The following is a 27,137-nucleotide window of genomic DNA, read 5'->3' as shown; positions in this document are numbered from 1 at the left end:
GAGTTATGTTGCACACTAACGGACAAACAAACAAACAAACAAACAAACAAACAAACAAACAAACAAACAAACAAACCCTGGCAAAAACATAACCTCCTTGGCGGAGGTAACCAGCTAACCAGCAGTTAAAGCAGATAGGAACCTATTATAAACCAGCTAACCAGCAGTTAAAGCAGATAGGAACATATTATAAACCAGCTCACCAGCAGTTAAAGCAGATAGGAACATATTATAAACCAGCTCACCAGCAGTTAAAGCAGATAGGAACATATTATAAACCAGCTAACCAGCAGTTAAAGCAGATAGGAACCTATTATAAACCAGCTAACCAGCAGTTAAAGCAGAAAGGAACCTATTATAAACCAGCTAACCAGCAGTTAAAGCAGATAGGAACCTATTACAAACCAGCTAACCAGCAGTTAAAGCAGATAGGAACATATTATAAACCAGCTAACCAGCAGTTAAAGCAGATAGGAACCTATTACAAACCAGCTAACCAGCAGTTAAAGCAGATAGAAACATATATAAACCAGCTAACCAGCAGTTAAAGCAGATAGGAACATATTATAAACCAGCTAACCAGCATTTAAAGCAGATAGGAACATATTATAAACCAGCTAACCAGCAATTAAAGCAGATAGGAATATATATAAACCACTTATAAACATATATAACCCAGTTCCTCTGCAGTAAACCACATCTTAGCAGATATCTCATCTCTTAATCATCTCCAGTTCCATTACTAGCCAACTTTGCTTCAGTTCAGTTTAGCTAGCTGTAGCTAGTAACATCAAACGTGTTTTAACATTCTAACAGGTTCCATACCTCTGTAATTGGAGTAGTTTTCATCCTCCTCTTTTCTCCTCTTCTAAACTGTGCAGTTAAGGCCTTGGAAGGCCTTTTCATGGTGATAAACTCTCCAGTTTTAACCTGGATGCTAGTTCAACACTGACTCTGTCCTTTAGCTCTGCTCTGTCTCTGTCACTCACGCGCACACACACGGTACGCCAGAAAAAAAAAAACAAAAACCCGACCCATGTATCACTAAAGTAAACCCCAGACAGGACTGTGCTGCTTTGTCCCAGCTTTAGTCTGTATGTTCCAGGTAGAGTTAGGACCAGAAGACAACTGGAAACCACCAGTGACCAGACATGACAGACTGTGAAGTGTTGTATGGTGTCACCAGCTCAAACTGCTGGAGCGAAATAAATCAATTTGATATCAATCCGACATTGACAAAGACGAAAACGAATGGAATTGTATCCATAATTTTTATACGTTTTAGTTAGTTTTGTAAGCTCACAATACAGTTTCAGTTAGTTATCGTTTTTTTCTTTTAATTAGAGTTTTTATTAATTTCAGTTAACGAAAATGTTTTTTCAATTTTAGTTTTCGTCATTTCGTTCGTTTTCATTAACGATAATAACCTTGGTAGGAGGTCTATATTAGTGTCAGTATAATAGAATTGTCCTTCTGGGTTCTTTTCTTCAGAGCATTTAGTCTAAGAAAACCAAAGGCAAAAGATTCTCAGGGCTTCAGTCTAATTTTCCCTGTCTGAAAGCGTTGCACTTAATAAATAAATATAGCTGGCATGTAAACATTTTTAACCTAATTTTTCAGGTAATGCCTAAATGTGTGACTTTTTAGCTGCTAAATACTCTACTACGCTTACTGCTGTACCTGTAGTGTCATGTAACCAGACTTATTTCCACACTTTTAGTGCTGTACTAGCACTGGAGCAGAACCTATTATCATCTTGGAATAGTGGAGGAAACTGTAGCTTCCTTATATTTCCTTAAATCATGAGTGGAACACCTGCTTGAGGGGTGCAATAACTCCCCACACATGCCCCCCTACATAATTTGTCAGTCAGTTGTTTATGTTATTCTTGTAAGTAACACTCTTTCTAGCAAATGAAAAAAAAAAAATCTGCATAATGTCTTTATTTTAAATTACAGGTTATTGCTTCATGTACCTTCATTATAGGCCTCACGTCGCTGGTTCCCTGGATGCCCTGCAGTATGCTGTTTCTGCTTCTTAGGAGGCCTCCTGTGTACAGCTGCCATACTCATGTTACTGTCTGTTGACACTGGGCTCCCAGGACGGTGGCCTGATGGGTTTATTTGGTATTTTCGTGCTGAAACAAACAAACATTTTCTTTAACCAAGACTCCAAATGTGTTTCATTCTGTTTCTTGAGAATGTACGTCACAGTTAAAACCAACCTGAAGCTCCTCCTACTTCCTGGGCTTGTGTGTTGGGGTATTTGGCCACCCTGAGGCCTGAATATTCTGCAGCAGCTGCAACAGCTTGAGCAAAATCAGCATCAGTGAAGAAGGATCCATCTGATGAGCTGACAGCGCTGGACCTCCCTGAAGAGACATTATCCTCTTCAGAGGCCGACCCCCAGCCATTGATCATGGAGCCAGTCACCGAGCTCTCCAGGTCGCCCATGCTGGATGCAGGTGTCTGTTCTAGACCTCGCAGCAGCAACCTTCGTGGGTGCATTTGGGGGTGGTGAGGGTGTGTGTGGGGGTGGGTGTGGTGGTAGTGCATCTTGGCCACCTCTGCATCTGTTTCATCACCTTCCTCTTCCTCCAGTATCTCCTCCTCCTCCTCCATGCCGTCAGTGTCCAAGGCCAGCGGGCTGGTGATGTATCCATATGTGTGTGGAGAGAGGGGTCTCGGAGGGGGTGGGGGACTCACACCGTGGCGCCTGCAAGACACAATTTCATCAAATGCCACATTTTTGTATCACTCAGTCACAGCTAATTAACAATACCTGTTTTAACATGTTTTAACCAGTTACTACAAATCATAATTAATTTACATAAATACTAGTGATTTTCTTACTAATAGAACTGATTTGAGAGTTGCATATAACATGGATGTAACATAAAGAAATGTACTAGTATTAACTGCTTTGTAGATGTATAATGTCTGAACAGATCATAGAGGCCCTGTCGTAGTTGTTGCAGTCTTGTCTATATCCATGATGACAGCATATACACTTATTTCGATCAAACAGCTTGGATACATTTTCAATGAAAATCTAAAATCTAACAGTATGCCCATTCCTGAATACCTCACTGCCTCTCCTCTGCTCATCTACAGCAGTAACAGTATGCGATGTTAGCAATTGTTAGCTTAGAAATGGAGTCTGATTATGGCTTATAGGACAAACACACACCAACACAAAATAAAAGCACACATGAATGTTGCCAATTCTACCTTTAACAGAAAACAGAATTGTTGATGATTTAAAAAAACAACAACAAAAAAACAAAAACAACTTATTCTTAAACAGGAAAGTTATGTTTATATACTGATCTAAAGAATTCAGTGATCATCCCTCACAAAAGGATTGTCTCAAGTCAAACAATATTCAAAACTCTGCAAATTTCTTTACTGAAATGAACCAAAACAAATGGCTCCCTGGAAGGAAGGAAATCAATCTTGAAAACAAGGATGTGCTTTTTTTTAAAATAGACAACAGTTCTGTAAAATATAGTGAAGTTGCAGTTAATGGGCCAAATCATGGAATGTTATGAAGACTTTGGAGACATTACTCTGTGAGGCATTGTAGAAGAGGTGCTGTACTTTTCCTAGATTTCTTTACATGTGTTCCCTTTTTACTTGTGGTGGTACCCTAGTGGGCACTTGGCTGTCTTATACATAGGTGTACCTGCGTTCATGGCTGTCAGGTGCATCCTGGAGCATTGGTTGCATCTCCTCCTGGGGTGAAGGTGTTAAGGTAGCTGTGGACTGATGACTGTAAGATACAGCAGCAGGCGAGGAGGCTGCCCCCCGGATAGGAGGTGTGGGCCCCCTCTCCATCTCCTCCTCCTCCTCCAGCTCATCAGGCTGCAGGTACATGTGAGAGGGGGGCATGGGGCACTGCATGTCGGGGTCACAGCTGCCAAAAAGGAAAACCAGTCTTGTTACCTTCATATTAGATACTGAATATCTGAGTGTTTTTATATACTGAAAGCCGAAAAACATGCAATACATATTCATGACATCCTTCTATCAATGTTTGACATGAACCGGGTCTAATAGATGGAAAAGCCTCGGGGCAGAATTTTGGAATGAATATGAGAAACTGGAGAAAAGCAGGAAGAATGAAGCGGTATTTAAATATTGAGAGTGTGTATGGGAGAAAAAAGAAAAAAAAACAGGTCCCACCTTTCTTCCATTGCTATAGAATACTCTTCTGCAGTCCGACTTGGGGGTGGATTTGCAGGAGGAGGGGGCAAAAGGTCAGCCCAATTCATTGTGCTCTGTTTGGGTAGTTTTGGGGTGCGCATGCCCTTCTTCTGACCCTGACTCCCTGCTCAAAAATGGAAAGGAAAACATTCAATCAGTCAGACTACACATAGGAACATACATACTTCTATCCCTTTGTCTTTGAAAGACACATCATTTATTAATGTAGAAGAAATTGTGAGGTAATGAGTAAGGAATTGACGGCAGATAAAATGCATTAACAAGAGTGGCTGAAATCATTTTACACATGAGAGTGCAAAGGCTAATGCTGCCCTCCACTTCATGCAAGTGTGCACACATACCTCTGAGTATTTAATTGATGTAAAATACTATAAAACAGTAATTTTCCTACATAAGAATTACCCAGGACCAAAAGAAAAGGTTGGAAGAAAATGGAAAGAAAGGGTCCAATTAATGCCAAACTATTAGAATTGTGAACCAATGAGCTGTGAGGTGCAACGAGCGCTAAAGGGTTCTCTTTAATAGCTTTAACTTCAAATGCGGTATCAGAATGGATATATGGCATTAAGGTGGCAGTGTTGCATGCGGTCTGCAATGTGTTGTCATTTGTCCTTGTCCACAGACAGACATTGAAGCCCTGATGAAATTAGACTGCTCCATACTGGAATTAAAGTAAAGCCAATTAATGAAAGCACTGCAAACTAAGTAAGGACAAACAAATAAAACAGGATGCTGGGACACAACAGAAAACAGAATTAAAAACACCAAAAACCCTTCGTCTAATTTTCTATGATAACTTTGCAGAAAGGAAACAAAAGGCACAATCAAATGCCTGCCACAGCGCTTATGTCTTTTGTTGTCAGTTTCTTCCACGACAACTTTCCACTTTCTGAAGGCATGCACTTTTCAAATCCTCTTCAAAATAGGCTGACATGGAAATTAATCAAATTACCATTTTAAAGCATGCATTATTAGAGTCTCAAAGTGATTTATCGCTTTTGAGGTAAACTTGAATTTTCAAAATGAAGCCACGGGTGGGGGGGGGGTGATTATATGGTTCGTAAAAATAATAAGCTGAAGAAATACTTTGGCAGTTAAGAAAGAAAAAAACAGGCTTCATAAAGTAAATGCTGATTTGATTACCTTTGACTACCCTCCATTTTTTCGTCTCAAAGTATGCTTAATGTTCAATCCACCTACCTGAGGTGCTACTGCTGCCTCGGTCAGAGCTGTTGTATGAGCCCCCGGTGTGAGTGTCATGAGTTTGGTTGTAGGGGATGGTGGCTGGCATTGGGCTGTCACCTCCTCTGTAGCGGTCTGATGGTGAGAAGAATGGAGTTTGTTTAGTACCAGTTCAGAGACTTAAAAGCAAAGTGTTCCCTTCTTATTGAACAATGAAGGATGGGACGTAACAAACAACACAAAGCAGCTTCATATTAAAGTGTTACTCAGCAACAGAGACATGCAGTTCATGCTTTATAACTTTTATGAGTATTTAAAGACATGCAACATCTGCACAAAAAACTCAAAACTATCACACCAGATGTGGTTCCTTTCTGCAGGTCCAACAAGGTGATGATAGCTTTGTTCGTAGCTTCTAGAGACCCAAGAGTTATCTTTGTCGTTCCTTTAGAAATCTGACACCAAAGATAAACCCTCACACCTGCCTTGATCACAAAAAGACAGCCCAGATACTGTACAGCGATAGCAATTCAGGCTCGCCCCACATTTAGCGGCAAAGATTACACATGATTGCATGAAAGGCGATGAGGGGTTACATGAATGCCATACAGACAGGCAGAAAAAAAGGATGACGATGCCTTATGTTGACTGAAAAGGAGCAAAGACGGAACCAAGGAAAATATGAGCATGAAACTCTTCTAAAGGCTTCCACAGTGAGGCGGACAGAGCCATGACAGGACAGAAAAAGGAAGGAATCAGATGGAGGAACATCATGGCTTGGAGAGGGCCTCTTTAACCATGGCTGCTGGGTATTCCACACACTCACCCTTGTTAAGCTTGTTTTGCTCCATGATGTTGTACTGCAGCTGGGAGCCCATTTCCTGTTTCTGCTGCTGGACTGAGGTGGGCTTCCAGCAGTGCTTCTCATTCAGGTCCCCTCCACCCCCAAGGCCTCCTCCGCTCCCTCCAGTCCCTCTGTCCGAATTCATGTTGTTTCCCATGATCGAGGACTGGATGAGCTGAGTGGTGGCGTAAGGTGTCGGCTGGCCGCCTGGACCGACAAAGCGTCCGTCTTTCAGATTGGGGCTGTTGAAGGTCTTCATTTCATTGATCTTGTTGGATAAGTCCACATCTCCATAAACCCCTGACTCTGGCACCATGAGGTTGGTCTGCTTGTTATCCATCTGGTTGTTATAATTGGCGATGCAGTCGGCTGGAGAACATGAGGAGTATATTGAGTCAATTCTGCCGACTGCTTAGCAGCCGCTTGCCATTTGGGCAAATGCTTCGAGGCAACAGGGTATAAACTGATATACTGTGGACAGGGTGCAACAATAAAGACTGCCTGCTTGGACCTCAGAGTAAGAAAAATGCAACCGTGGATTGGTAAATCTAAAAACTTTTACTATGCAAACAGATTGGGTAAGTGGTAAAAAGGTATTTAACATATCAATAATAATGAAAATGTACTACTAATAATAATCACAATAAACATTTTTGTAGGCACATATAAAAATGGACTCAGCCAAGTAGATTTGTGGTAAGTGGGAAAGAAACAAACTTTGAACCCTGCTGTAGGACTGAAATAATTTACTTCAGGAAAGTGGAAAGTCCATTTACATGTTCATTGGATAGACATTTTCTGTTCCCGTTTAAAACCTCAGTTGTCTTTGCCAAATGATGATCTACTTTAGATGACTGACACAAGGTTTTGCTCTGTATTTCTCACTCAGTCTCACCCATGACTCAATGTGGGTGTCATCTCTGTTCTTTTCCATCTGACGGTGGGAGCGTTTTTGCTCATTGAGAGGGACAGAGAGACATGTCTGTATCAAAGACCTGGAATGAGGCGCACAGTAAAAGCACAGCTCAACTGACAGATCCAATTTTCCCTGGCTCATAAAATATTCAAATCCTCCAGCAGATCTGAGAGCCAGCCTTGCGGTAAATACCAAGGACGGCCATAGGTGCAGACTGCTCTTGCCACGCGCCTCACATTTCAGCAGCGCCGAACAGCTCGACACTTCAAAGTCTGACGTATGAAAGCGCCCCTATGGCTGAGATAAAGGGACATTAACTCCTATTTCTTTGCTCTGTCACCTAGTCAGTGATCCTCTTAATGTTCACAGAGTTCAGGTTTGGCACACACACAAAGCATGCGTCTGGCAAGCGCCTTAGTGTTATACAGCGGGGTGTCATGCGAAGAGTGAGGGTTGCCTTTAGCCTGTTATTCCCTGTTAAACATCTCACACCATGTAAAGGTAGAGTTAAACACTTCAATCTCAGACGGGTGTTTAGCACAGAGAAAAAAATGAACTTGATGGCTATAAAGTCTACAAAATGAATTATTAATCCTCATTGGGAAAGATTTGAGGTAAGGAGAAGCTATCGAATGGCTGGGTGGATATTAGACTGAACAGCTGGACTGGAATTATGAGCTGCCCTTAAAGGCATAGTCCCAGTGTGCATAATTTAAAACATAAAGCATTTCAGTGTAGTCCAAGTTTCCAAGGATAAGGCTGTTTAAGACTGAAAATGAATAGCACTAAGTCGTGTCACTCATAAGAAGTTTTTTGGCTGAGTTTTACTTTGTTCTCTTTTTAGATAGGTCACTGTATGTGCTGATGTAAAACTGAGTCAAAGTTCCCCAAGACTGGACAAATTTCTTCACTCCTTTTAGCATCTGCGCTAGAGCTGATTAAACTAAAATCACCACCTGCTGGTGCGTCATAAGACCTCCTTCCTTTCCCTTTCCACCTAGCTTGTTTCCCTACATTTACACAAACACTGCCTGCACTGTACAGCACATTTCTGTGCACATTTTACTGAGTCTTCTTTGCTTATTTGTTCCTTCTTCCATCTGGTTGCCCAGGTGCACCTTTCTCCCTCTATCATTCTCTCTGCCTGCCTTTCTTTCAGTTCTGGCCATCGTCTGCAGTCCAGTCCTGACCTCTTCGCCCGCTGCACATTTCTTAAATAACTGAGCACTTAGGGGAAATTACATTACCGGCTATAACAACAGTATGGAAATCAGCAGAGCAATTCGATTAGCAACAGAGTAGAGCCATAAGCCCCTCTCAGTGTGCTCCTTTTATTTCCTGCCTAAAACAGCTCTACTTTAACCTCAGATAAATCAAACATACAAGCACACAGGCTCTCTTAATCCTAATATTTCCACAGGTTTTTCTAGTGGAGACATACAGAAAAGAGAGATACACAGAACAACTCTCTGGGGAGCTAACCCAGATATCAGATTTTGCTGCTTTTTACACTGCAGTTCCCTCAGCTTCTACATTTCTTATCTCCACAGTTGTTTTGTCAAGGACTGCATCACTGCATTTCAGGGGAGTGTTTACTTTGGTTCTTGCCTATGTATGGTGGGGTCAAAAGAACGTACCTGGGCGGCTGTATGTTGCCAGGTTGCTGTCACTGTTGCCATTGCCTGCAGTGCAGCAGTTGATGCTGCAGTCATTGTGGTTGGAGCAGGAGTTGGGCCATGTGTCGGCCAGCCAAGGCTGAGTGGCAGATTCCCCGATGTTTAGTAAACCGGGCCTGTTAAAAATGGAACCAAATGGTTAACAATAGTAAGGGAATGAGCCAACACTACACTGACATTTATGTGAATGAACTGAAACACCCACAGTAACATAATATTTGAAAGAGAGGATTAGATTATGTTTAGTTTTTCTACCCAGTGGCTGAGAATGTGAAAGCTAGAAATCCGGCTTTAGTAGTTTTTGCCTTTTGGCTGCACACACAAACACACAAGCCCAGGGAGCACATTAGGAAAAAGCCCAGCTTAATACATTGTGTGTGCCTGACTTGCCCACAGCCGATGACACTTTCCCCGAGCTCTCGTGAGCATTAGCGATCCGCCTGGATTAGACAGCCAGATAAAATTCACTTCCCGTGTTGTGAAATGTGCATCTCGAACAACCAGTGAACCACAAAGGCATCCTGAAACTACATGGTGTCAAACAATATCGCTGTCATTTCCGAAGTTTTAGATTTACAGAAGGAACAGAAGCACAACTAGAGACCAGAGGAGAAAACCCTGGCAGACCACTCCCACACATCAGTATTATTTGGCCATCCCATCTCTATCGTCCTACGTCTTGCTCCTGTTTCTTTAGCTTTTGATCCCAGCACAATATAACACCATTTTTTCAGCAGGTTTGTACTGTACCACGTGACCTCAGGCTAATCATTGAAACTTGAAAGAGAATAAATATGTTCCTCTTGTTCATGAAGTGAATCAATCTAGCATATAAAAAGAAGCTGCTCTGTGAGGGCCATATATTGTTTCAGTATTCAAATCTCCACCAAATGATTCCCAGTCTGCATATCCCAACACTGAATTAGCATTGAATTACGTCTCCTCATTCCCACTCAAATGACTCATTTCTTGGATTCATTTTTGGTAATGAACACATTTGTCTTGTACAGCCAAATACAATCTCACAATAGCTCTTCAATCACCCCTGCAGTTGTATGTTGATACTGAATGGCCATTGTCTTTACGCAGAGCTGACACAGCCATGCTGCATATGGGGTTCAATCATAGAACTGGAAAATATAATGAATATAGATTTGCCTCAACGGCTCCAAGCTAACTATTCATTAACACATCAACACACACAAATGTATGGATAAGAAATAGAGAGGGCAACGATTCAACACACATTTCTTCTTTTGTGCATGCACTTCATTTTCACCATTATCCATCTGCAAGAAAACATGCCAAATGCCACTCAGTGGATATACAAATGAACATTTAATAAGTTGATGCCGTATTTGCCAAACCCATTGATAAATAGCGGCAATATTTGGGCATAATACAGCATTCCACAACATAAAGAGGTGTGCATTTGCTGCTCTGCATGTGTATGCATCTCCATTAAGGTTTTATAATGATGCTATGGCACAGCCTTGTGGTTGAATGTGGCTCCTCACCATATGGGATGAGGATCGGCTGCTGGCAGACTATATTGGGCTTTGTTCCTGTTGGAATTGTAACACACTTAATACACCTCCTGCACAACTTCTCTGCTTTCTGTGGCATTAGGAAGTCACAGCACTCCCCCTAGTGTCTTCTATAGAGATGTACACCTGCCCAACCCCATTCCACTGCTCAGGAGATGTAACATCCCATTGTATTTGTGCTTTTGAATATGGTTTTATTCTAGTCATTAGTGAGTTTTTTTCACATTTGACATATAATTACATTCACTCTGTTTAATAATAGTTGGTGAACTCTTACCTTCCAGCGCTGCTTACACCTTCTCCACCTCTCTGATACGCCACTGAAATGAGAAGACAAAAAACAGTTAAAGATGATTCGACTGCTGCCATCACCACTATAGTACAAGGTCAACTGAAAAATAATCTTCTGGCTTTCAAATGCCACAATGTGTATGCTTCTTTTTAATAGCATGTGCACATGTATTATGTTGGTTCAAGTGAGTATGAGAGCGAATGAATGTATGTGTCGTCACTTTGGCTGAGTCACACACATAGCAACAGGAGAAGCAGGATATGTAAGAGGCTTATGAAGAACAGAGATGCAGGTTCAGTGTGTTTGAAGCTCGGCACGCTGCAAGTTGGACTCTTTCAAGGAGCTCTAAGCTGCCGGTGTGTGAAGGAGAGATAAACTTCCAACTTTAATTACAATCTCTTCCCTGAGAGGAGAGGAGTTAGAAGAGGGGTAGGTAGGGCTTTCGCTGTGTCAGTTTTTTTCCAAACAGAAACTGGGTTTTTGGCCTCTGCGAGTAGGCAGAGAAGCTATTGGATCAGCTTTCTTTAATGCAAAAATTATTGAAATCTGGCTGTAGATTAAAATTGACAGATGTTCACGAGGCAGGCATTAAGAAGACAGAAGCCAAACCACAAGCACGGGGGAACTTCATCACAAAAACAGATGAGTGTGTTGCATCTGAACACTTTCCAGCAGATCATGAAACAAGCTTGCAACTCCAAAATTATTATACCTGATTGCGAGCCTCAAGGCAGACATAAACAAGAGGAGCACTGTTTAGATACACCGCCTGCACAGACTGAATCATCCAGTGTAACCGCATTCAGACACTGTACAGTATTGTCTCTTACAGCTTCACATTTGCCTATACACAGAGCACTGCCAACACCCCTGACACACCTCTAGGGAACAAAGAGTGTCAGACAGATGAAAGTCTAATAGAGAACGAAAAAGAAGTAAGGGACTGTAAATACAAACTTGCAGACGGAGAATGGCAGCAGCACAGAGGGAGCTTTTCTTTTATCTGGTTTGCGCTGCGTCACTTCAATTCACAGATAACCTCCTTAGCTCTACTCTTGCTCGCCTCTTTAATTGGAGTGTTGGAGTGGTGCTGGTGTGTCATTCTCCTAAATCCCATCTGAGGTTGCCAGCAGATGCTTTGATCAAGTTACCACTAGTTTCACCAGCTTCTAAGCAGTGTGGCCTGCTCCTTTTAAGTGTTGCATTTTGACATGACCCAAACATTTGGTGGAGCATTTATTCCTTGTAGTTACCGAAGCTCTACTAATGATTAGCTCTTTTATTTGTACAAAACGAGTGTCCCTCTCTGACTTCTTAACAGTCAATAAAACTCTCTCTTCTGTCAGGGCTATGGATTTGTGGAACTCAGTGTTGAAAAATGAATAAAAGCCTTTCAAATATGAAGAAGAAAAAACTGCTTACCTGTGGGTGTGAAGGTAAAGGATGGCACTGTAAGGAAAGAACCAAGGAAAGTGTTAGTTCCTTTGACATACACATAATAATTCATCCTTCAAACAGTTGCATTTATTATAGCTTTCTGTGGAATACACTTCCCCAAAAAATTTTAGGCTTGCATTCACACGCTACTTGCTGCCCCCTAGTCTTTGATCCCTTCAGACCTCCCTGGACCCCAACTGGGGGAAAGCGAATGTTGAACCAGCTGCTGGTTCAAATCCTCGCCCAGACTGTCAGAGGCCTGCTGGGTGGGGGTCACACACAAGGGAGATATCTGTTGCTATCTCTAACACTCACATCATCACCCACACAGCTCAATTACTCACACTTTGCTGTGGTGGGGGCCCCTGTGCTAAACACTGACCTGCTGTGGACACATTTAGTCCGTTTCTGTAAATGCTGCTGTGGCCTGTCAGTGTCGTCTCAGTCTATTGAATCTACTTTGCATTTGCAACAGCTCTTTGAAGTTGATGGAATGACGTACCATATTACTAGTCATCCACTGCATGGCATGTAATATGTCAGAGTTTTTTTTTTAGATGCACTTCTATAAAAATGTCTGGCCATACATTTGTCTATTAGCCAGTCCCTAGTGTGTTTAGAAAATTTAGCACAATCTAAAAAATTAGCTGATTAAAATGTTGGTCAAAGGTCAAGGCAAAACAATTCTAAAGGTCACTAAACTTAAAAGTATGTTAAAAAAAAAAGTTACTAATTTTACATTGCTAGAATTTGATTAAAATGCACAGTTTACAATCCAAGGATAGTGGACACATTCATTTGTCACCCATCGTCACAAAACATGAAAAACAAATGAAAAAACTTCTTTTCTTCCCTTATGTTAAAATAAGTTGATTCATATAGTGTGCTAACAAACACGCTGAACAGAACGATGATACTAGTATGTCTAAAATGGGAGAGGTTCTGTTTTGACAAAGCCTTTGAAAAGAAGACAGACTTACACTAAGCATCACAATCTGAGAGAAATGTAAACATGACTGACATACATAAATCTGATTTTTATTCTTTTCACATTTCCAGTCTCTGGCGAGACGAAAGTGGAAGAGCTTTAACTCTATGTTGAGCAATTGTTTCTGTGATCTCAGTTTCTTAGTTTTTTGGTTTATGCAGTCAGAGTTTTGTATGTTTCTATGTTATCATAAGGTGACCAAAAATTATATCACATTGTATCATTTTAGTTTGACAAACAGGGACAAGATTTACATGATTACATTTGGAAACAGACTGTATGAATATGTTGGATTCTTGTGGTTTGGGTGCAGTAGGAGGTGGGAGCATGTCTGCTGTGCCCTTGAGCTTTGTGCATTTATGTGAGTAAACATGAACATATAGAATCACAGAGAACAGAAGGGGCAACCTCAGCCTACACAATGTTCTGTTTGTCCAGCCACAACTCATTAACTGTGCATCATTAAGTCTTAAAAGGTCTTATGTGCTATCATCGCCTTTCCTGTGAATTCTAAGTGATTGCAGTTGAGATAATGGTGCCATCGTTTATGTTTGGTTATGAGGCAGTTGGTGTGTATGAAAATTTCTCATCTTCCACATCATTATTTCCCATAGCAACAATAAAAACTGCCCCCAACTGCATTACCTTTAACATCTCACATTTCAATAATGAAGATATCCTTTGAAATGTCATATTGTCTTTGAGAGACTTCCCGAGATAAATTCAGTCATGACGAGAAAATCTGTATAGCTTTGGTTCTGACCACAGACTCTACCACACAGGAATGTGTTAAAGACCACAGAGCTCAAAGAAAAGCTTAGCTGAGCCGTCTCTGTCCTTTATTCATAATTCTAATACTATCAGCATGGTTTTAGTGGCTTCGTAAAGCAGACCTAACCTGTTTTCTGTGTGACAGCCCCAGATTAGAAACAGCAACAGTCTATTGTCTGAGTGTGTCTCAAGGTTGAAGGGTGGATCTGCTCTAACCCTGGCAGTCAGCAGTAAACCTGAGCCCAGGAGTGGGGACGGGTGCAGGTAATGCTCACAGGCAGCAGCTGCACAGCCCAAGGCCACATATTAAATCAGCCCACACATAAATGAGACTCCTAAAGAAAGGCTAATAGCTGCTTTATCCTTTGACTATTGTGGACAGAGGTTGGATAAGTCGTGAACCCTGTCACTTCAGCTCAGTTCAGGTAAACACCCACTGGCTTACGCTGCAGCTACCCTAAGAAGGCTTCAATACAGTCCAAAAACACAGACATCCAGGGATTGTTTGATTTTCAAAACATATGATAAGTAGTCACCAGTAACAGGATGGCTCAGTGCGCCACTCCTCCATATGAAAAGGTCTTGCTCAGGAAGGAACTTCAAGCATGTGAAAATGTCAGCATGTCCTTGATAAAGAGGGATTATGCCAAGACATTTTCTTTTTTTCCCAGCACAGTCAGAGGGGAGTTGCTAAAAGGGGAGTTGTCGGACCTCAAAATGTACTTCCCTGAAAACACTCCTCACATACCCTTACAGAATCAGTGTGACAGAAGTGTGAAAAAGAAATAAAAGACATCTTCAAGCCGCACTCTCAGCAGGAGCTTACATCACATCATAAAGTACAGTACTTTCACTGAGACTTCACCTAAAGCGCTCTACAAAGCCATGTCTCTGTGTGTGACAGTGAGGATGTGAGACAGGGCTGCCATCATTTGGGATAGGAAAAACAGTGGGGACCAGTTAATATGCAACAGAAAATTAAACCATAAATGAGAAGAAAACAGCATCATCCATAGACTTACCTTTGCGTATGCCTGCATAGCTGCTGGAGAGACCATTCCTTTTCTTTCTGTGTCTGTAAAGCCAGATGCTAAAGACCATGAGGATGATCCAACAGGCGGCTCCGATGCCCGCTATAAAAGCCGGCTGCTTGACCACATCTGAGATCTGCTGGGACAGGGGGTTCTGGGAATTCATGGGATTTTCTGTCATTCGTCCAGATGCATCTGAAGAAGAGGAATATAAGATTGATTGAGGACAAAATTAAATGGCATAGCAAGGCAGACTAGGTATGGCTGGAATTTAATGGCACACATGGAACATAAAGAGTTAATGATTGTGTTAAACAGAAGAAAAAAATGACAACTGATAAGTGGAAAAAAACTGAAATGGAAAATGTGTGCTTAAAATCAGGTCAGGGTATTGCCTCTGGTTTTCCAGCAAAATACCAATTTGTCATGGATATGAAAAAGAATCTTAGAGAAATAATGCTCTGAGCCTGTGCATTATTAAAGATATGAATGTTTACAGGAACTGACCGGTTACATTTATGAAGTTTTTATTTAACATGGCCAACAAATGCCAATAACTGCTTGATTTAGTGCAAGGATGACCTTTACTCATCCCTAGGAAAAAAGCATATAAAAATTGATCTTGAGCTGTTTTTAACTGATAAATCACTGAAATGAAGATCAATTTGAGTTGAAAACCTGGTAAGGACAGAACAAAAATGCGAAGATTCCTCTTTCTCCTCATACATACACACAAAAAAAGGATGGATAAGTATGAGACGAGGTTGTGGAAACAGCAGGTTTGTTTCTGTCAATAATTCAAAGGCTTTCAGTACAAATCCCAGTCAATAATGGCAGGTGAGCATAGGAAAGGAACTAAATACATGCAAACAGCGCTTCTGCACCACACAAGCCTGATGGACCGGCACGGGAATACACAGCGAGGCATCATTTACTCTAAGCAGTGGCGGTTTCATAATCATATAAATAAATCCAATGAGATCACCCTCAAACACAGACACCACAGTAATTAGCAAACTGAGCACATCTGTGAGAAGCTGAGGTGTGAATGCCTTGAAGCTGTTTCTGCTGTGAAATGCTCTGTAAAGGCACCGTCTGCATGGTGGCTCACAACAACCCATATTTGGTCTGTTTTCTCATCTGTCTATGCTCTCTCTGCTTCTCCCTCATGCGTGATACATGAAAGACTTCTTTGGTTTGCCCCACCCCCCCCGCCATTCTGAAATTTCTTCATGTTCGTGTTACTTTGTCTTCATCTCTTTCTCCGAGGTCTTTCATGCTGTAGCCACTCTTTTCTATCAACTCTCTCTAAGCCAGAGGCAAAAACACTTCACTGAAGAAACCAGCTCTCTGCCTGCACCCCAGTGTTTCCTTCTGTCTGTCTTTGTTTCAGCCGCTCAGCTCATGTCTCCATTAGAATATTTCTGTTCTTGCTTCTCCGTCTTCAAAATTTGTGGCTCTGTCTGGAGAGTGAACGGAGCATGCCAATGTGACTAAGCAGCCCACAAGGGACTGAACAGGTATCGAGGCTGGGATGACGCACACAAGCTCAGAGTGTGACAAATGCATTTGGGTGAAGCGCTGGTCCCCACGGCACATTGTTCCACTCCAGTGTTGGAACATGGCAACAATCACCACAGGAACTCCTCAAGTGAGAGAAATTGTATCAGTCACAGCCGATGGTTCTTCATGCCCATCCTGGGCCACTCAATCACACATTTAAAACCAGATGGAGTTCTCTCTCTTTCTGCTTCATTTTACTATTTATGTGTTTTCCATCTCTCTCCCGAGCAGGTTTGGCCCTGAGGTTTGGGGAATAAAACTGGCAAACTCTCCAAAAATATCTGTCTAGACGAAGAGGACAAAAAACAAGAAATAAATTACAACAAGTAGTGCTAATGCGGGCTACAATGTGTTTTCTTGGATTAATAACATGTCATGTCTGTGTGTGGAATGCAGGATTCAATATTGCTTTTGTTGTTATAAGTGGAGCAGAGGAAGAAAACATTGCATCCTTGACTGGAGTAGGGAATAGGGTGGGGCAGCCACTTCTACAGCTATACCACACAAGAATTTCATGTGCTGCTGGTGATGACGGTGCCAGCACTCGGTGAAAGCCCCACACCTGAACAGATTAACCTAACAAACAGATTAGCACTCCGAAAGTTCTCTCCCATTCAAACTCATCATACTCTTCAGTGGCAAGTTTGACAATGTTTGCTCAGCTGTAATCATTTAATTACAGTTTTTAAGGATAGTTATTGTTGGAAAGGAAAGCAGGCAGAGACTTGAATATGTCCGCTACAATAAAGAAAGTAGTTACATAATTGCGTGTTTACTTGGCAGAAAGTCGTGAATGAAAAGCTTTTAATTTGAGAAGACTGGATTAATGCCATAATTATTTGTCAGATCATTGGGCTTTATATTTTTGTGCAATCATTGCCTGAGGACAAACAAAAAAAAAAACAAAACAACAAACTGCAACTGGATCTAGTGGAGCACAAATAAAATACAACAATGACCTTCTGTTATTCATATAAGAAGAAACCTCCAGGTTGTTTGTACCCACCAAGCTGGAAGTAGGTGACATCGCTCTTGACCCCGGGGCCCGCCCCAGTGCTGGCGGCTACCTCCACGCTGTAGCGGATCCCTGGGGCCAGACTGGGTATCAGCACGGAAAAGGTTGAGCCGTCAACTGTACGGTTGATGTGGTACCTACTCTCGTTCCCCAAGCACCAAATCTGCCATAACAGAGACAGAGACAAAGTATAGATTGAGGTTGTGTTATGAAAGCTATGTGACAACGTTCAGTTTGGTAGCTGCCACCAATCTTCCTCCTCGTAATTGGTTGGTGCTGCCATTACAACGTCGGAGCACACCATGGGTATTGTGTTACATGTCTGTGGTAGGAAAACATTTTACAGCATGGCTTTATGTTTAACAAGCTGTGCTCAAAACAGAGTCAGTATTAGCTGAGGTAGCCATAACATGTCTCAGAGTTGCCTTAAGCCCATGAAAACAAATGGGGATCAGTAATCACCCACATAACCCAATTTCAGCAGAAGCTAAGTGCTGTCACTTCCAGGAAGCAGAGTGCTCTCCCTGGCTGACTTGTGACAAGGGTCACAAAGAAAACTATACATTCACCTCCACACGAGGCCCGGTGACCTCTACATCCTGAACAGCCTGACAGTCTGCTTTCTTTACCCCCCACCAGTCCACTAGGTTAATATACCCACTCCTGGGTGTGTGCTATACTCGTGTGCATGTGTGTCTGTCACAGAAGCACATAGCTCTGGAATTTTCTGTGTATCTTCAAAATTGCGGTGAGTGGAAATGCCACCAGGGATCGGGCTCAGTAATGAGCAGGGAACACTCTCGAGCTGGACTTAAAAAGCATGAAATTACTCTAAAGCCTATCACTAGACAAAATTTACCTGGAAAATTAACAGTGGCTTAACTTTTCCACTAGCTCTGTCTAATCTCCCTTTTCACCACTAACCTATATTCCCTGTGACACAAAACAGCTTTCCAATTAATATTGAAAACTTCCACATCATAATGTATGAGAGGACACAACTGTCCAATATAAGGTTATTACATAGAGAGCAAACATTACTGAACATAGAGGATGGACAGTGTATTGTAAAAGGTGCTGAACGATGCGTTAGCCTTGAAATGACTAGTGTAATTAAAGAAGTCTGTCTCTTCAGTATTATGTCCTTGGTCATTGCAGTATGTTTCCATGCGTCATACTCCTACTGCACATGCTACCTCTACATAACAGTACCGCAGTCATAAAATATCTACAGAACAGGACCATTTTGTTCTGTAGCTACTTTTACATTTTATCTGAAAATGGTTCAAATGCAGTATATCTTCTGAATTTTACCTACAAGAAAAAAACATTTATATTTTATTATTTTTATTATGTTAATGCATTTTGGCAATTAGGAGTTAATGTATAAATTATAAGATAGTAACATATACCTATAAATGCCTAACTCATTGTCTCTCGGAGATTTTTACCCTCAGTATAAATCACCACAAATGTGAGAAGTTACCAAACCCACCAGATGGCACTGTTTCACAACAGTTCCCATGAGCGTCTCAGCGTCTGACAGCCTTTCACCTTCTTTCAGTGCAGAGGAAGAGCACTGAACACAAAGGTGTGTTTGGACCAGGAATTCATTACCTTGCCATGTCTGTGCAGTGTCTCGCTCTCTGTTGTCTGCTCTGTCTACATGCCTGTCTGTGTCTCTTTTGTGTCTCTACAGTAAGAATCCCAGTTGCTCCGAGATAATGTACAGTAAGCACTGGCATTTTTCCCCTTTTTGTCAGTTACCTTGTACTCCTGGACCACCCCATTCTGCTCTTCCTCTGGAGGGGGTTGCCAGGAGACCACGATGCCGGTCCCATTGTCCCCACTCCCTGTCACTGTAACCTCACGAGGTGGGGCACTGGGAGCTGAGGGAGGTAGACAAAAGATAAAAAACACACCTTCATACATGAATCTGAATTTTTTTTTGTAACTACATGCAGTCTCTGTCGGTCTCCCCTTATCCTCATTATCTGTCAAAATGTGCCCTTTATCTCTGTGTGAGACTGAGGCTGAGGTGAGAACAAAGAACTAATAATCCAATTATGATGCTTTCATCTGAAAACTGAGCTTGTTTGATACAAGTGCTTTGTGCACAAATAAAAGCAAATAACTGTTTACTCAAAATAGACTTGAACTTATATTTGTAAGGTTTATGGTAGTTTGGAGTGTGGATGCCAAACCATGGCCACAGTAATTAGACCGGAATAATTATCAATTAATATAAAACATATAACAGTGTGTTAAACAAACAGGCATTTTTCCCCTTACTGGAAAACAAACATGCTTGGAGCTCCTAAAATAACTATTGAAAAACTGGGAACAAAGAAAAATTTAGCAGAAAAAAGGATCAAAACATTTTCAAACATGAAACACACACTCATGTTCTCACTCTCTCTCTCTCTCTCTCTCTACATTTCTCCTTTAAATGTTTAGTAAAATTTGGTTTCAAGCAGTGAGGCTGCCACAACCACACCCTATGAACATCCCGTAGTGTGTGCATGGGTTTCCATAGGGTGTTTAAGAGCTGAACATGTAGTCTACCATGCTTGAATACACCACATTTTACCATAACATAATCCTACCCTCAGTGCCTGCTTTGAACAGCTGTTGTATGTTCGCACACATGCAAGCTGTGCATATAAAACTGTGTAAACATGAAAACATGCATGCACACATGCTAGCACTAAAGCACACCGAGCAGTCACACACATTCACATCCCCCACCTTCCTCCAGTGTCTTGCCAATTTTGACATCACTGTCTGTTCCTTGGAATTCATTGAAGAAGGGGCGGACTTTGAATTCATAAGTGACTCCCTTCCGAAGCTGTGGTACAACGGCGCTGTCCTCTCCGGGGGTGCGAACCTCAAACACAGCCCAATCACTCCTCTGTAGCCCCTCAGGTGAAGGCCTGTACATCACCTTGTAGCCTTGAATGTACTGTGACTGCTGCTCCACCTAGTGAACGGTGTGGAAACGCAGATAAAAGACAGTGTCAGCTTGACTCGATTAGGTGCCTCGCGGTGGAAAATGATACAGCAGTGTATTTGACTGTAGCATCACTGGACAGCTATGGATCTGTGCAACTGATACGTAAGGCGCTGGATGGAATGGGGTGCTAACTCATCACATCACTCCACGGTTTATCCATCCACATCTACATCTTTCTTTTTGACTGTCTGTCTATGCGCCATTTGGAGCAGCAGCGATTTGTGCAAACCACAGTATGAGGTCATTGGCCAGAGGTTCCTCTAAGTCTGGAGCTGGTTAAATAGGGCCCAGGCTCCCAGAACAGCCTGTCTCATCCTGTCCTCCTCTCTAGTGTACTGACTGTGGAAGTCAAGGAAGAGGGGAAAGAGAGCAATGGTATGGGGTAGCAGCACTCTAGAATACATGTTAAATGGCTTCTGTTGTAGCTAAATAAAGAGTACAAATGTATCTGGAAGGGATTTGTCTGTTGGTTTAATATAAGGATAATTAATACTGCTTTGTGATCCTGGATGGTATGCTAATATTCATAGTAGTCCCCGTGGAAGGCAGCAGCATTGGCTTGTAAAGATTTTAGTGATTTCTGTATCCCTCCCCCGTAAAATATGTTGCCGGCTCAGGTGGTCTTCATTAGGCTGAAAACTGTGCAACCATTTACCACAACACAAAGGAAAACGTAAAGCCAAGAAACTCCACATTGGGAATAGATTTAACCCCATGAAACAAGAAAACTGTGGCGCTTAAGTGAAGTATCAGTCTCCCTCATGTCATGTGTTTTTCTGGGACATTCCAAGCAGACAGGGTAACTGGGCAGTAATGTTTTAAATTAGTCTTGACATGTCAGTATCCTTTTCACGTTTCCTCAGTCCCATTCATCACTCACTATGGCACTTCATAATACCTGGGAATGTAGGGGTGGCCTGATGTCAAAAGGCGAAGCAGGTTGTGTCTGACTTACAATGGCAATTCAACACGTATTAATCATGTAACGTGATATTATTATATAACAATGTTTTACTGTCAATATCCTGACAAAAAAATTATCGAGCTAATCTGCAACTGAAATATATACTTAATTTTTCTACCAGCTAAGAAACACCTCCATAAGCTCCCAGTTCTACCCCTCTTCCTCTCCCACCTATCCGCTCTAACATCTGTAAGCCATTTCCACTTAAGAGCTTGAGTTGGCCGCCTCTTCCTTCTCACTTGTATTATTTTAACAGCCGTCAAGTGTTTTCAATCTGAGAGGGCACAGCCTGGCACGCCACACACTGCTATACAGTACTACATGGCCTTTTTGAACAAGGCTAGGCTCTGCAGTTTAGCTTTTGGGCGGTGGAGTGGTCTACTGTGGCCGAAGCTGCTGATACTTGGTCTCTGGCCAGCTGACTAGTTCAGCCCCACGCCAGATGGACACTACAAACACTTGGACTGTGTTCTCTGCAGTGTCCTTCCTCTATAGGGTGCAAGGCCGTTAGTACATTTGTTCTGCTGATGGGCCCGACAAATTGACCATAAGCAGATCACTACACTAAGGTTGACCAGCCACACCAATGATGCATATGGCGTCAGTACCCGCTAAAGCTGTGCTACAAACTTTCACCAAAAATGAGATGTTCTGTATACTATCCATTCCCAGATCAGTAGCAGGTGATTGTGTTTTGTTTCCATATATATTTGTATTTAAAGTATTTCAAAAATCTTCAAAAAGGAAGCATATTTTTAATGGAATAAATGAATGGCTCTGATAACTTCCTTGATAATGCTGCACTTACTCCTCACTTGAATATTTAATAAATATATGTTTTCATCCGTATAGAAACTGCAGCAAAATGGTCAAGAATATTTAGTTCCAATTAAATTTGCTTTTCTCAATTTATAGATAAAGTGTATTGTGAATCTAGTCATGGTTTTTAGTAATTTTTACAGGGATACCCACAAAAAAGTTGTTTTACACTCACCGTCCACTGCACCCGGACAGAGGAGGATGACAGGATGGTGGGGTTATGTAGGTGGATGACCACCTCTCCTAGCTCCTTTTGAATCTGCCGGTGGTCCACACCCTGACTGGTGGGAGGAATATCTGTAGGCAGATGCACTGACATGAGACTACGTGAAAACAAACCACGCAGATGTGTATAAAGTTCTCACTAGTAGAACGTCAGCTCTCACCTTGTGTTTTCACAGCGTCAGTGATGAGACTGGGATCACTCAGCCCATAGGCATTGGCTGCCCGCACTAAGAAGAGGTAGACTGCACTGGGCTTCAAGCCCTTCAGTACAAATGACTCAGTTTTCACATGCTCTGCCAGGGTCTGCCAGCTGCTCCCTGATGCATGACTGTGGACACACAACAGAAAGTTTGGTTTTATTAAGGCCAGACAATATTTTTATTTTATTTTTTAGCATTAAGTTGATTAATTATACCTGAAGGCCTCTATTATATAGGAGGTGGGAGTGGCTCCAGCATTAAGGTTAGGCTTCCAGGAAAGGGTGACAGAGGTGCGTGTAACATCAGTGACCTCAGGTTTGGACGGGGCACTGGGGATCAAGTTTGGGTCAGTAGGTCTGTTGGGCTGAACAGGAACTCCAAACTCTAAATGTAGACCAGAGGAGGGGAAAGAAAGACTTTGAGTGGTAAAATAAATTGTTACACCACTATTATGTAATACATAAAGACATGCATATAACAACTCAACAACTCAAAATAATACATTTTGAGTCATTCTTTTGAATACCTGGATACCTGGTTGAAACTAGTAAATAAATACACTTTGGAGAGAATTCCCATAATTAAACCCAGGTTTACCTTGAACCTCAAGGTAGGCTTTCCATGAGGCCTCTCCACTGGGTGTAGAGGCGATGCAGGTGTAGGTGCCAGTGTCCCCGAGCTGGAGGAAGACAGTGAAATTAAATGGAAATTATTTTAATACGTGTCATGGTTTCCTGGCGTGGTAGTGGTGTCTGTTCCTCTTTCTCCCTCCTTCTCCTTATCTCCCCCCACCATCACTCTGCTCTGCTTATTGACATTCTGCTGGAGTCTGTAGCAGGCAGCTGTCATTGCCTGATAATCTCAATATCATCCCTTTCATTGCAGAAACTAGGGGAAAGCAGCTGGAAAGGCCAAGTGGCACACAATTCCTAGTCAAATGGAAAAGATTTTCACAGGATCAGAGACTAATTGGAGACCTTTTTCCCTCTGTACCATCCCCCTGAGTACCAAAAATGGAAGTGGCTGCTCAGTGAAACAGATCCAGTGACAATCAGTGGGGGAGATGGGTTCAAGTCCATGTATACTTTCAGATAGAACTTTGTCAGAAAAAGGGAGATTTACTGGAATGTGACTCCACAGTTCAAAACTGTACAAATGGATAAATAACACAGACAACTCTAAAGCTGTAATTGCAGTTATTGTGGCTAAACTGTCTATTCTAATGTTTTGTTGTATATAACTTCTTGTCATATCTCATAGAAACCTACTGAATAAAGCTTACCATGCAAACTAAAAGCTACTCACCAAGTCAATCACCAAATATAACTAAATATAACCCCCCTCCCCATCATTCATTAATTAATTTATTAATTTATTAACCCCCCCCCCCCCCCATACCGAACTGTAAACTGCATGTGCATCATAACACTTGCACACATTTGTATTCAAGCTGGAATAATTCATGAAGCCCTTTCTTTCAAAGAAACCCTCTCAAAGAATGCTTTGACTAGCCTCAACATATAGACAAGAAACAAATATTTTGGCCTAAATTTCCTTCCAAGTTTTTTTATGAAAACATCTGATACAACTACAAGATTTTTGTAAGCTACAAAGCTAAGAGGTAAAGCTAAAAACAGAAAGTATGACCCTTTTGGCTGAGAAAAGAATGACTGTTCATATGTAACAGCAATGACGAATTTGCCTAATGCCCCCCGTTTAAGAATCTGCAGAAGATATTGATGCTTTAACTGGGAATTGAACCCTGGACTTCCATGTTGCAGTCTGAAGCTTTACCTATTGAGCTAAGCCTCTATTGGCCCAAGAATTGACCTATTTAGGATCTGATTGTCTTGGTACTTTTTGGGATGGGACATTTACATCTAAGCTACAGGGTTAATTAAGCTCAAAGTGTATCTTGTGCTGTGAAATATGACTGTAATGCACAGTATGTTCTGTAAACAAAGCAAGCAGTCCTCCTGAGCAGGAATATGACAATTCAGAGGAGGATATCACATATGTATGTGTATATATATATAACACCCCCCCTTCAGTTTTTTCTGGATCCGCTACTGAACAGCATTTGAAGTCTGTGGTTAAGACAAATCATTCTGTTGTGGCTTGTCACTGATATATTGTATACTAAGCAAACTTATAAAAAAAAAAAAAAAAAAAAAAAGCTAAAGAAACAGTGGGAGATAAATCGTTTAAATTGCTGAGTGAGAAGACGCGTCCTGCCTATTACCCTCAAGGTGGATTTATCATTATTTTGTCTAGTACATAACAAAATGTACTGAAATTCAGTAACAACATTTATGCACCCACAATAAAATAAATTAACTCACGCATCAAAAACATGTTCATTAAATCGTTGTCAAGGTAAACTGACATGTTCATTAATGTAACGTGCCTGCGGAGTTTGGGCGTTCAGCAGGAGAGGGGTTCAGACGCATCCCCTCCTGCTTGCCTCGCACCAGCGGCCCAATCATACTGCAATCTCGTCACCGCAAGACATGCCAGCATTCATCAAAACGCCGCAGACTGACACGAACTCTGACCCCGTGACGCCTCCATCTGGAGGAAAACGTCAGCACCCCCCTACTTGTCTCCCCCTAAGAGTGCGTTTGGTATTACAGGCTGCCATCTGAAACGCACACACATAAGCTCGAACACCAAATTACTCACAAAACCCGCAGTGCTCACTGACTGACAGGAACTACAGACTGTTCGACTTCACAGACTCTATTTCAAACCCGCGACAACTAACTGACAACCCATTGAAGGCTGGCTGCTGGCAGGGAACACATGCTTTATTTACCCACCAGCAGGGGTTTGCCCACCATATTCAGCATGTGATATGGAAAACTTTGAAGTATATTTCAATGGGTTTGAACATTTAAAGCAGCCTAATGGAAAATCTTGATTACAATCCAATTATATGTTTACATAAATACAGAAATACCTACTGAGTAAATACATTTATATTCCAAATACAAATTAACTCCAAAGGCCACAGTGCTGCTGCACACACATAACAGATGTTAAAAAGGTTTCATGCTGGCACAGTTCCTTACCTTCGCATAGCGTATTTGCAGTGCGCCTGTGTCCAGCTGCTTAACTCTGGAGTCATGAGTGGACACCAACACTCCATCTTTCCTCCACAAGATGGTGGGAGTGGGATTACCTGTTGCCACACAGTTGAGGACGACAGTGCCATCTACAGCCACCGTCTGGTTGGTCGGGCCCTGACGGATAACTGGTGGCGGGCGGTCTGACACAACTGTGGACAGGAGGAAAGTGAATGAGCAATTACGTGCAGAGAGAAAAAATGGAGAGAGAGGAAGAAAAAACTGTGAAGGTGTTCATGGGCTGTAGCGAGGGGAGACGAGGAACAGTGGATCCAGGCAATTACGTCCAACTTGTGTGAAGAAGCACAAGAAAGGCGGAGAACGGTGAGAATCTGACAAACAGCATGTAGTGATGTAGGCATGTGAAAACTACAAGGACAGTGGGAGAGGAATTAAATCCAGTTTTAAGAAACGGAAGTAATTTTCTAATCATTCAGCAGCAGGAGTTGAACTTAACCAAATAAAAGCAGCGTAATTAAAATGAAACAGCCTCAGATACTTCAGTGTTCTCGCCACAGCTCTGCCAGACGCCTGGCACTGCACATATGCTCACGGCCAACAATCTCCTGGCCCATCCCCCGGCCGAAAAAAAACACAAAACAAGGGAGTAATACTTAAAAAACATCTAGCTAGAACAGACAATGTCATTAGCACGAGGATGTTTTAACTCCCCTCAGTCTGTGAAGAATGTGTAGCCACAAACACAGAACAGAGAGAATCAAACACATGTATATGAAAGAAAGGGAGAAAAAAGGGAATGGAGGCAGAGAGAGACTTTAATGCTCTGTACTAGATTTTTTTCTAATTTGTATTTTGTCTCTTCTATGTGCTGTTCATCATGTTCTGGCTACAGGTTGTCTGCCTCCCTTTGATTATTATTATTATTGATGGCACTATTGATAACCATTGCTGTCAGCCCCACTGATTTACAAGCATTCAGTTAGGGGTAATCAAATTAATACCTAACACAGTGTAAACGCAACACATTATGATTTATGTATGTATGTACAGATCCCAGAACCTCGCTGTGGTGTAATCTCTGGGCTGCTTTGTCTTTGCTTTTGTGCTGGAGATGGTGCAATTACTAAAACATTGTCAGCATGACCTGTAATTACCAGATCTGCCTGCGGAGAAGTAGTGGCCTCAGAGCGGCCTGCTCACTTTAATAACTGTTATTATTATCCAGAGAGCACGGTAGAATGAGAATGAGAAGTGGAGAGGGAGAGAGATGGAGCATACCATTGTAGGCCTAAAATGAAGAGGGACATTGGTAAATGAAGGGATGAATCTAGGTGTGTCATAG

The 27,137-nt window shown here is 41.9% G+C and overlaps 1 protein-coding gene across 2 annotated transcripts in view; it reads right to left on the bottom strand.

The window, feature by feature from the left end:
* Positions 1 to 27,137, bottom strand: part of robo1 (roundabout, axon guidance receptor, homolog 1 (Drosophila)) — a 201,816-nt gene that overhangs the window by 4,372 nt on the left and 170,307 nt on the right. For both annotated transcript variants that reach the window (XM_030152720.1, XM_030152719.1), the window contains 18 exons: positions 25,781 to 25,986; positions 23,307 to 23,388; positions 22,925 to 23,093; positions 22,671 to 22,837; positions 22,460 to 22,581; positions 20,237 to 20,468; positions 19,256 to 19,377; positions 17,480 to 17,651; positions 14,902 to 15,105; positions 12,106 to 12,132; positions 10,669 to 10,711; positions 8,806 to 8,960; positions 6,235 to 6,621; positions 5,427 to 5,543; positions 4,185 to 4,329; positions 3,685 to 3,915; positions 2,225 to 2,715; positions 1,976 to 2,137 (listed from right to left, as the gene is read on the bottom strand). In XM_030152720.1, coding sequence (XP_030008580.1) covers positions 1,976 to 2,137; positions 2,225 to 2,715; positions 3,685 to 3,915; positions 4,185 to 4,329; positions 5,427 to 5,543; positions 6,235 to 6,621; positions 8,806 to 8,960; positions 10,669 to 10,711; positions 12,106 to 12,132; positions 14,902 to 15,105; positions 17,480 to 17,651; positions 19,256 to 19,377; positions 20,237 to 20,468; positions 22,460 to 22,581; positions 22,671 to 22,837; positions 22,925 to 23,093; positions 23,307 to 23,388; positions 25,781 to 25,986 — 3,234 coding nt within the window. The remainder of the gene's footprint in view (positions 1 to 1,975; positions 2,138 to 2,224; positions 2,716 to 3,684; positions 3,916 to 4,184; positions 4,330 to 5,426; positions 5,544 to 6,234; positions 6,622 to 8,805; positions 8,961 to 10,668; positions 10,712 to 12,105; positions 12,133 to 14,901; positions 15,106 to 17,479; positions 17,652 to 19,255; positions 19,378 to 20,236; positions 20,469 to 22,459; positions 22,582 to 22,670; positions 22,838 to 22,924; positions 23,094 to 23,306; positions 23,389 to 25,780; positions 25,987 to 27,137) is intronic.

The sequence above is a fragment of the Sphaeramia orbicularis genome, chromosome 13 (genome assembly GCF_902148855.1).
Source record: "Sphaeramia orbicularis chromosome 13, fSphaOr1.1, whole genome shotgun sequence".
NCBI lineage: Eukaryota > Metazoa > Chordata > Actinopteri > Kurtiformes > Apogonidae > Sphaeramia > Sphaeramia orbicularis.
This window is presented reverse-complemented; position numbering and strand designations above follow the sequence as displayed.